The 11,460-nt window shown below is 41.8% G+C and overlaps 2 protein-coding genes across 2 annotated transcripts; one reads left to right on the forward strand and one right to left on the reverse strand.

The window, feature by feature from the left end:
• Positions 1 to 111: 111 nt before the first annotated feature.
• Positions 112 to 7,397, reverse strand: trim25l (tripartite motif containing 25, like). The gene is made up of 15 exons (XM_062445489.1): positions 6,768 to 7,397; positions 6,129 to 6,224; positions 5,785 to 6,018; positions 5,309 to 5,468; positions 5,153 to 5,185; positions 5,008 to 5,046; positions 4,868 to 4,912; positions 4,728 to 4,778; positions 4,584 to 4,631; positions 4,286 to 4,307; positions 3,388 to 3,611; positions 3,147 to 3,266; positions 2,365 to 2,433; positions 2,111 to 2,176; positions 112 to 686 (listed from the first exon to the last, which is right to left on the reverse strand). Exons 1-15 carry the CDS (start codon positions 7,395 to 7,397, stop codon positions 112 to 114), a joined length of 2,412 nt encoding a protein of 803 aa, XP_062301473.1.
• Positions 7,398 to 8,781: 1,384 nt separating this feature from the next.
• On the forward strand, positions 8,782 to 11,167 carry LOC134006575 (uncharacterized). Its single transcript, XM_062445491.1, has 5 exons — positions 8,782 to 8,820; positions 9,060 to 9,231; positions 9,984 to 10,514; positions 10,696 to 10,743; positions 10,947 to 11,167. Exons 1-5 carry the CDS (start codon positions 8,812 to 8,814, stop codon positions 11,165 to 11,167), a joined length of 981 nt encoding a protein of 326 aa, XP_062301475.1. The 5' UTR covers positions 8,782 to 8,811.
• Positions 11,168 to 11,460: the final 293 nt, after the last annotated feature.

Genomic DNA, 11,460 nt, shown 5'->3' on the forward strand with positions numbered 1-11,460 from the left:
TTTGGATGAGTTCAATCAACATATACACATTCAAACTGCTGCGTTAGACTCTGCAGTCTGATGTCATGACTGCAGCATTATCTACCAATCACTGTCCTCCAGCCTGCATCTTCACATGGGACAGATCTTGATGCTGTCAGAGCTGGAGCTGAACTGGCCGAGGGCAAAGTCCAGACCCACCCCGACTCCACTCCCCACCCCGAAGGCAGCGTAAAGCGGCTGAGTGAAGTTAGCACGGAAGGTGTGAAGGTGTGTCAGGCTTTCTGCCACGCTGTAGAATGCAAGCGTCCCCGTGGACATGTCCAGGTAGATGCCCAGACGGGGGGAGTAGGCGACCGGTATGTCTTTCTTCTCATTGTCATGCATGGCTGAGCAGCATGTGTCTGACAGCTCCAGGGTCCAGGACTGGGCATTGTAGCCCAGCCCTGCCCTGGCGTCTGAGCCCTTCCTGTTCAATGCACCGTAGGCTACACCCATAGAGGATCCTCTGCCTCGCCACTCCACTTCCCAGTAACAGCGTTGGGCGTACAGCGGGCTCTGGCACATCACCTGGGTCCAGCCGTCAAAACGCTGTGAAGTGTCAGGGTAGGGCTGCGCCGCCCCCTGCAGGGTGGCCTTAGTGTTGTTGTCGGAAAGAGTCAGGCGTCTGTGGGCTGTGTTAGGGTCAAGGTTCAAGTTCACAGAGTCTGGGGAAAGAGGGTTTAATGAATGATTATTCACAAATTCTTGAAAATAATAACATTCAGTGATCATTCAAGTTTGTTCTCCCAACTCAAGGTTTACTTATTGACTTTTTTCAGAGCTTTTTAAAAACTGTATCACAGTCTTCGTCAGCAGATGGAGATTGCTCACTTGTAATGGAGACGGATATGTGATATGCTAGCTCACCAGCGCTTACGGATTTTATGTTTACTTGTCCGCGTTGATGAAGACCATGTGATACCATTGAAAGCCCCAAAAAAGAAACAAGTGCACCTTGAGTCAGGATTATGTTGTCAAACTATTTAACTCCAAGACTGAACCTTCACTTTTGGGAAGTCATAGTAAAACAAAAATTAAAAGCGCTACAGTTGAAACAATAACAGTTACTCGCATGCCCAAGAACCATCTCCATGACAACTGAACAACTCCATCTACTGATGACAACCATGTGTTACAGCAAAAATAGATGGAAAAAGCTAAAAAAAAGTGCTCATTAAGTTGGAAGTATTTTGTTGAAGAATATTCACCTCTGTGGAAGTGATTTATGTTTATATTTTCTTTGGTATAAACATGGGTTGTCCAAAATCAGTCCCTACTTACTATATAGTGCACTACATTTACCCTCCGTCGTTTTATTTGAGTGTCCGAGTCCCCTCAAATATTCCACATAACATCCACACTACTCTCAACTAACAATCCCACAATGCTCCACATTTTAAAGATGTGAAAACTACCATAACAAGACTACAGCTGATGGTGATGACACAAAATGAGGATGATTAGAAAGTAGTAGAAATCTTGCATCTGCTGCTCACTATTGAGTACTGTTTAATGTCTGTTGTAGGGAGTAGTGAACAAGTGAATACGAGTGATTTCGGACACAGCAATAATATAAACCATTGCAAATTACGTGGTGCTCATGTGTCCAGACAAAGTGTTTTCTATTGAGAGCCTGAGTGCTCAGAAAGTTATATTGTCAAGGATAGCAGAGCAGGTGGACCTAAAGCGAAAGTAGGGCTGCAGAAGAAGGTCTTCATTCTTGGATTGTGCAGGTAAAACTCAAAGTCGGCTGAGCTGAGAAAAACACATGACTCATCAGAGACTGAACTGAACTGGGCTTAAATAGAAACTGAACTAATCAGACAAGGAACAGGTGGTACAATCCAAGGGCAGGCTGGTAGCTGATAGGCTGGGGAAGACACTGGGAGCAGGGCAGGGCTAACGAGGATAATGCAGGACAGGTGTGAAGGGAAAAAATACCAAGAAGATACATAGCAGACCAACCAAAGTAATAAAAAGCAACTAAAGTAACATGAGAGGAAAAGCTGAGGGTATCTGCTAATTAGTAGCCACCAGAAAAAAAAAGACAAACTCAAGAGTCTCTAGGACAAAGGACATTGAGACTCACATTGTAGGAACTCCTCTCTGGTCCTTGGCTCTGGGGCCTGGATGCTGTCAAGGTTAATTTCTCTCACTGGAAAAAAAAAAAAAAAACCCCACAGTCAGTCAGTTCTTGCATAGTTTGCAAATATTAAAAGTACAAGATTTTCTAGTATTCTTTTCATTTCTTCACATTTTTCATTCATATTTCTTGTCTCGATATTATCACTGCTTTAAGATATGAAAAGTTGAGGATTAAACCATGGAGATAAAGGTACTTACATGCAGGGAAAGCAGGAGCATGATTCATGGAGTTAGGGCTGGGCGAATCCAAGAACAGGCTAGGGTTAACTGTCCAATGAGAAAACAGTGTTTAGAGACGTCATGTGCAAGACACCTAGAAATAAATTACTGAATGTCCACATATAACATAAAAAACTGCCATTTTACTTTCTGTTGGTGTTTCAGACAGCGCAGCCATCCCCCCTGTTGACCACAAACAGTAACACAGTCAGACACTTTGACATCCAGAGAACTAAGTGGAGCTACGACAGATTTAATTGTACGATCATTTTTTTGTATTCATTATTATTTCTTCATCTAAAAACATAGCATGACCCTAATTTGAATTGAATTAGAGCAGTTTGAAATGCTTTGACAGTATGAGGACGCCTACTCAAGGCAGGTTCAGGTCGGCAGTGTGTGAGATGAGATACTGCATGAATTAATTAATTTCTGGCAGGTTTTTTGGGGGGAGTTGAAGAATAAGGACGAGAGGCAAGATAGGAAGCAGATTATTATGAAGCTCTATAAAAAATAAGCCTGGTAGAGACAGTAAAGTGAATATTCTTCATAAGCAGCTTTGTATCAGTATTACTTATTATTTTTTGCATTAAACATCTACTCAGCCAGCCACAGTGAAAAGAGGCTAAATGATTTTCCTGCAGCAAATAGCTATTAACAACTGGCAAGGTTTTGCACAAATGGCATGTCCTAATACCAAAAAGCATCCAGATCTCATATCTAGATTAAATGTATTCCTAAATATTGTCATGTGATCTTACATAGGTTTCCTCCTGCAGATGGTGTGTTGTTGGCTGGGGTATGGCTGATGGGGGTGGCTGGGGTGGTGCCACGGCGATGGGAGCGGAAGAGGCTGCTGATCGATGCCATCCGACTGAAACCTGGCCAAACCAGGACAGACAAAGGAGACAGTTAGAAAACCAAAAAGTGTGACACTCTCACAAGGGCATATTGTTCATCAAAGCTTTACTGTTCTGCCAGTTCATGGTGGCAAATGCATACAAGGGTAAGTTTTATACCTCCAGTTGATGCTGGTGCAGGAGTTGGAGCTGGGGCAGGAGCTGGCGCTGGGGCAGGAGTAGGAGTAGGAGTAGGAACTGGCACTGGGGCAGGAGTAGGATTCGGGACTGCGGTATGGGCAGCCTGGCTCTGACTGGACCTGCTCCAGAGAGAATGGGACTCTCTGCGGCTGGGAGTGGGGCTTGGTCTGGTGTTGGCCTCCCTCACTGTTTGAAGGACAGGAGAGATGTAAGACCAAGGTTAGAGTTACATGTACAATCAATGTCTGACTATAACAGCTAAACAAGTGACTACACTTCCAAAAAATGTCAGTAATATCATCAGTTTCTTATTACATTAGTTCCTGCTTCAAAATAATGAACCTCCCTGATACAAAAAAACTACAAACATTTAACCTGGTTCATATTTTATATAATGGACTAACCTAAAGGCAGATTTGCAGCATTAAATTGATTTTATCAAGCCAGATTAATTATATTTAAACGCAACTAAGTACAGTTTATTCATATAACACCTTCCTAGATCAGATGTCCCAGAGTTAAAATATCTTAGTGATACAGTATCAGAGTAGTAAATTTGGATTAAAAATTAGTCCAACTAAGGAAAAACAAAGTAAGGGACTTAGAGTATTTGAGATCAGATGAAATAGAAGTTTGAATCATCCATGTCAGGTTGAGACACAAAAACCATATTGGCAATATTCATCAGCTGGAAACATCAAACACTTCACATGGTGGTAAAGAAAAATAGTGCCTGGTCATGACTGACAGCTTTATTTTGTCAGGGTTAAAAGAGATGTATAATATAGTATCATCTGCATAGCGCTGGTAACATATATCTTTATATCTCCTGCACAAGGGGAAGCATGAACAAGGCAAACACGAGAGGACCCAGAACAGAGCCTTGGGGCACACCACAAGACAGAGTTGCAGAGTATCAGGAAGTCTTGGCTTTTAAATCAAAACCAGTGCAACCTCCTGCCAGTAAAAGCAGAATGACTCTACTGTACCTGTCTCTCTTTCCTCTCTTCTTTGTCTGTCCCGAGGTCTCTTTGAGCTCGTATTTCCTCTGTCTGCAACAAGGAAGAAGCAGTTTTAAACATGCATATAAGCATTGTTGTGACAGGCAAAGCAGGTTTTTTCATTTTTTCTCCCCTTAATTCAATAGCACAGCCTTACCTTGTGGTGTTTCTCTGCTCCTCACGTCATAACTTTTAAAGCCTAAACCTGAAAAGAAAAATGTAATCACCATGTTTAACAAGGACTGTGTATTTATTGAATCACTTTTGATGTTGTTTCATACAGTATGATAAATGTTAGTACCCAGTCCTCGTCTGTCAGTGCTCCGTGTTCCAACGGAGGTAGTGGGTGGTGCTGTGAGAAATGAAAAAATAATGTATATATTACACATATTTATATAAAAGGTGTTGTGGTGGTGGTGGACATAAAAATACTGGACATACCTGGTGAACGGCTGTTTGTGTTGCGAGAACCAAAACCAGAAAACACTAAAGACATAGAGAAACCAGAAATTAGTTTTTCTGTGTAATGATTTTTATGTAAAAACCTATGATATATTCAGATTTAATAGTACAAAACTTACATTTAAAAATGCCGCCCTTCAGTTCTGTGCTCCCTTTGGCTAGATGAGATAAAGAAAAGTCACTGTTAAGCAACAATACTAAACACCACTACAGCTTTCGTAACTGTATGCTCATGTTAAAAAGAAAAAAATGATTGGAACTTACCGTCACCCAGAGTAAACAGAGTTGTGTCATTGACTGGAAAAACACATAGAATAAGATAAAAAGATAAGACATGACAGCAAGGAAGGACAGACAAAATAAGCTATACCCGGACAAAAACATGGCAAAGACAAAAAAAAAAGAATATCTGTGTCAGACCTTGTTTGGTGATCTTGCCCAGTTCCTGGTTGCACAGTTCCTCCACTCGCTCCCTGAGGTCCAGGATGGTCTCGCGAACAGGCTCAAAGGAAGCTTCTGGATTGACAATCACAGGGGGCAAGTCCCCCGACTCCAGGGGACTGCACATGGACTCGTATGTCTGAAAGAAAATATGACCTTTTTTAATGAAATGCATGGCCTGTAAAGTAACTTTAAAGGATCATTTTCTATTTTTTAATCAACAAGTCCCATGTCTACAGCCAAACCAACACTGATTCCACAAGTAGAAACAATGCATGTGTGTTTATTCACAGTCTGATATAAATGTTCATGGTGATAACCATGAACATGGGCACTGTAGTTTATCCCATATACATCATCCCTCATTTTAACTTGAAAAGAAAATCACAACATAAATAGTTGCAAGACAATTTCTGAAACTAATAATCACACACAATCCATCCCTCCATCTCTACCTGCAGATAGTGGATGTGGTCTTCACAGCGGACCAAGTCCTTCATTTCAGTGTCTCTTCTCTTCAGCTCCTTGATCTCAGCCTCCAGGCTGCCGACCACTTCTTGGGCCTGGCCCATCTTCTCCAGGCCAACCTCATCCAGCACCTCCTCCAGCAGCTCCTGCAGACGCTCCACCGAGCGCTGCAGCTCGGCCAGCACCTTCTCCGTGTCATCATGTACCCTGCTTGCAGAGCGCTGGGTGGGCCATGGATGAGTAAAGTTATTATTACAAGATCATTGGGAAAAGTGGTCTTCATCCTAAGGACTAATGAGAGCTCATGAAAGATACAACTCGGCTGACCCACCTTCATCATCTCCATCATCTTCTTCATATCTTTCAGCTCCTGCTCTCTCTCTTTCAGTCTCTGCTGATTCTCTGTCTGAATCTCTGACAGCAGTTTCTACAGAAACATACATTAGGACATGATATCAAGAACAATTTACATCAATCATGCACACACAGTCAGACACAGGACGAAACAGCTGTATGACTGACACACAAAGCAAAATAAGAAGGAGAGGCCTTATGAGCGTCACAAATGGACAGGAATGTAGTTAGGAATGTTCTCAGCTGGGATGAAGCCACACAAAAGGACAAAAAGACGACACCTTAAACAGAAACCCATTACAGGGAACAATGGATGGTTAACAGAAGGAGTACTGAGCTGTACATACGTAGTATTGATTGTCCCCTGTTATAGAAACAGCTGCCCACTTTCCATTAAAGGTGGAAATACTGTTGTCCAATATCACAATCTTTCATGCTTGTTTAAGTTGGCAGAATTTCAGCTAAATATTCATACTGTTTTTTAGGTATTGTGTGGTACATGTCTTAATTTACCTTCACATCTGAACCACTGCTGGAGCTTAACATCTATCAGAAATGACTGCCTTTTCCCAGATGAGACCCTCATGTAGTGCCTGCAACATCCATCCTTGCCTACCTGTTTATCCAAGCGCTCCGCCTTGGTGGACACACACTGATGGCCTTTGTGCTGGTTGCTGGTGCACAGCCAGCAGATATACATCTTACACTCGCGACAGAAGAACTCCTGCAGGTACTTGTGCTGGGTACAGATCTTCTCAGACAGATTGCTTGTGGGGGCAATCAGCTCGTGTTTTTTCATGGCCTTTTGGGTCTGGTGGGGCTTCAGGTGAGATTCGCAGTATGAGCTCATACACACCAGGCAGCTCTTGACTGCTGCCCGCTGTTTTCCTTTGCACATGTCGCATGGCACAGCTGCTGAGGACAACTTCCCTTTGGATCCAGATGAAGAAGAAGAAACCCCACGGGCGCTTCGCATAGATTCCCTTACATCAGACATGCGGGCACCTTTGCGGAGCTGCTCCACGGCTTCGGCCAGCATGGTGTTCCTGGACAGGGTGGGCTTGGGGCAGAAGGTCTGACGGCATTGGGGGCAGCTGTAGATCCCCTTGGGGTCATCCTTGCTCCAGTAGTCCTTGATGCAGGCCATGCAGTAGCTGTGCCCACAGGGGATGGTGACTGGATCATTTGGGAGATCCAGGCACACCGGGCAATTAAACTGCTCCTCTGTCCATAGTTTCCCACTCATGTTGACTCTGTCACAGCAGGAGGAAGACACAGGTGGGAAGATGGGAGAAGACAGCGATGGTTAGCAAGTATGATGTTCACAGATTTTTAGTAATGTAAAGCAGAAAGGTGGAATAGATCCAGGGTTGTGAGGAGGTAGGTGTTGACTCACAGGAAGAAAAATGCTTTCTAATTTAAAGGTGTTCTTGAGCAGGGAGAGGTGAGCTGGGAGGGGCCAGAGCCACCAGGCAGGTCTAGCGGGGAAAACGGGTGTTGTTGGAAAACTGCTTAGTCCCAGAATAGAAATGTGTGAATGACTGACCATTTTATCATTTCCCTAAACCAGTGGTGCAGGAAGTATTCAGATTGTATACAGAAATATAACCTAATGTAAAAATACTAACAATAACAGTAAAATCTACCTAAAGTATCTAAAAGTGAAAGTAAAGTAAAGTGGAGAGGCAAAATCAGTGTTTTACTGCAGAACTGGCACTCATTAATGACCCTTTAAGTACTTTTGCTGATTTTTAAAAGGATTTTTAATGCAAGACTAGTATTTTTTCATTGTGGTATTTGCATCTTTACCTAAATAAAGGATCTAAGGTGTCATGAGATAATGAATGAATTAAATTCTGTAATGTAACATCTGTAATATGATAAGGGGCCACATATAGACACTCTTGTAAATGTTAGACATCTTTAGCAATATTGTACTTAGTATATTATATGATTAGCTTATGATTTTTAAATGTAAAATCATCTTAAAAGGTAACCAGTAACAGATACAATGAAATTACTCAAATTTAGTACCTCAAAATGAAGTTTTATTTATAACTAAGTTCGGGGAACAAAGACCACACCTCATACACACCTATTTTCGCACAAAGAGTAGACCACTTAAGTGCATTCACATCTCAGTTTTCGCATTACTCCCCCCTCCCACTATCCCTCGAACCTCAACCCCATCTTTTCCTTCCTTCACCCACACCTTCAATCCATCCCTCATACACTTTCCCTGCTCTCCACCTCCAGCTCTTTCAATATTATCCATTAAATCATTTCAAATCCACAATTTGGTCTTTGTAAGTGAAATTGTACTGATACACTTGGGTAAATGTAATTACACCACTGCACCAACCCATTAACATGCAAGATGCTGCACAGCTGATGGGACAATACAGTCATATTTGACCCATTAATAGAAGATATAGGCAAACACAAGAAAATGCAGCAATAAACTCAATTGCAACAGTGTCAATAGGGGGATGAAGTCCCTAATTAAAACTGTGTCCTGTCACTAAAACTTGTAGTTTAGTCCACCTAGCCAGCAGAGGGCAGTGTCTGAGCACAACATATAGACACACAAAGGCTGAGTTACTTTTATTCATGGGTGTATTATGCTGTTGTTAGCATATACTGTATGGTTGTTAGCCTAAATGTCGCAGGTAACGTAACTGCTTTCATATCAAACCCTGTTTAAACGTACTAGCCTGCTACTAAAACTAGCCCCTGAGTAAAAAATACCCCCTGCCGTCTATTCGCCCTTCAGTAAAACATTTCCGAATACGTTTCAGAATAACTTCTACAGTGTTGTGGAGTGTATTGAGTCGTTTACAGACAGTCTTTGACAGGGTTTTGACCTCTTTGATTACATTTGCTTTCAATCTTGTTGTTTTTTCTATAGTACCACATCAGCATACAGGAGGGGAGCCAGCAGCCGCCGGTGGAGAAATGTTCGCAGTGCTGCGTGTCTTATCACTGCCCGCTCTGCAGCCCGCACGTCTACAAGCCCGCACACAGATACAAAGTCTTCAGACATCTGAAGTGTCACCTCTCAAGAGCCATTCATTTTAGAGGTATCTCACTCTGGGTTTAGAGGCGATTCATGCCAGTTTTTTCTTGTATGGACACTGTGCGCCAAACTCCATTGAAAAAGTTTCAAGTTTATTGTCTCCCCCCCTCAATATATTAACTGTACTGTTAATTATCACCGCTTGAGGTGTGATAGAAATGAATAGGAAGGACTTTACAAATCGGCATGCACAAAATAAAAGAAGCAGCCTTATTTACTAAAAAATAAGTTACTTTTCAGATCTGATTCAGCGTTATTCTCGCTCATAAAGCCAGTATGGGAGACCGCAGAAGTCAACGTGAACCACTTTTAAAAGTTAGAAATTGATTCCAATTAAGAAATATTTAGCTGTTACATTTAAGCCGAATGTACCAGAATATGAGAGGCATTCTTAAAAGGTTATAACTTGTGTTAAACCAGCTATTTATAACAAGCGATAAGTGAGAAAACATTAAAAGTTAATATATTCAATGGAGTTTGGAGCGTGTCTGCTGGCCAAATACATGGCAGTGAAGCTATAAAACGTCAGAGCTTAATATCATACTGAAAAGACAACCTCATGTAATTACCATCTAATTACAATCATCTACTAATGTCTCAATAATGACTGAAAACTTTTGATGATCACTTCAGTATTGATGCTAAAGTAACTTAACACTCTCCCCATAAAATAATCATCAGTATCATTTAGCTGTAACCCAATGTTGACATTTAATAAAGCTATTAACCCTAACCCTTTCATTTTCCCACCCACAGGCTACAGCATCTACAAGTGCAACCTGGGCTGCCGGCCACAAGCTCACTTCCATTGTTTCTGTAAAAAACTTCTTTTGAATCGTAATCAGTTCACTCATCATCTGAATACAAAACATCAGTCCCTTCCTAAATTGAATCAGTCTGTCTGTCCTGGTGTTAAAGATGATGACAGCGATGATGATGATGATGATGCAGAACAGACTTTACCTCTGTCTCCATCTCCATCACCAGGAGAGCCACTAAATGCTAATCCAAGTCCGCTGAGGTCCTCTGGAGCGGACTATGCAACAACATGGTGCTCAGACACCGTTTCAAACGTAGTGAACGAGGGACCAACTTTAAATGATGAACCAGCCTCTGAACCCTCAGATGATACGGCAATAAAGCCATGTCAAGAAGAAACTGTGGAAAAGAAACTTGCAACATGCCCACAATGCAACGTGGAAATGAACAAAAGCTGCGTTAACATGCACATAAAAATGAAACACTCCAGCAGGAATGCGGATGTTACTGCAAATTCACCCCTCAGAGGTACTTTTAAAATATTTGTATTTCTCTGATACATAATAATATGTGTCAGGGTGGCATATATGGCTGACAATATGAATATTAAGTAACTTTTATGTTCCTATAATTCTTTTTTGTTGTACATTGTTATCTAGAACTTTATTAATAAAGCAAATGATTGACTTTTTTCACAACCTAACAACAGAATCACCGCCTGCTGTTGGCGGATCAGAGATTCATCTCAGTCCCACTCGTAAGCAAATTCAAACTTGGTAGAAAAATGATTTAAGACTGATTTTTTATTTGAACAGGTTAGACTATGAAATACAAACCCGATTTGTTATGTATTGCCATGTAATGTATTTTTGGAATATGTTACCTGCCAGAGGAGTCACACAAAAACTTCCCAGCTGGATTAAACATGTGTTTGACGGTTGTGTTTTCATTGTTTCACAGCGGTGGAGCTGGAGATCTTGACCCAGCTCAGAGTCCTCCATCAGCAGCAGAGCCAAATCCTACAGCTGCTGCAGAAGCTCACCAACACAAACGGCAATCCTGACTGCTCTGCGGCTGATCTGAGGGCCATGTTCCCCATCACAGAGGAGGAAGGACTCACTGACTTGGAGCAGAAACTCAGTGAAAACCCAGACTTGAATAACAGGCTTGTAAGAAGATAATAAGAAGATAATTAGAGATTTTATGCATGTTTTACTACAGTTAAGAGCCATATTTAGTGAATGCATGTAAGCAGATTGTACCAGAATATTAGAGCTATTTTTGAAAGGTGATATGCTTTGGTTTCAGGTGAACTTTTTCGGGGACACTGATGGACTCCCCATCGATCAAACAGCACAGAAGATACTGGAAAGGATGCTGTCCAACACATTTGCAAACAGAATGGATTGGAGAGGGAAAAACAACAGGGTGTCATTCGCGTCTTCATGTCTGAAGGAAATCGTCAACGGTAAGT

This window comes from Scomber scombrus, chromosome 24 (assembly GCF_963691925.1).
Source record: "Scomber scombrus chromosome 24, fScoSco1.1, whole genome shotgun sequence".
NCBI classification, from domain to species: domain Eukaryota; kingdom Metazoa; phylum Chordata; class Actinopteri; order Scombriformes; family Scombridae; genus Scomber; species Scomber scombrus.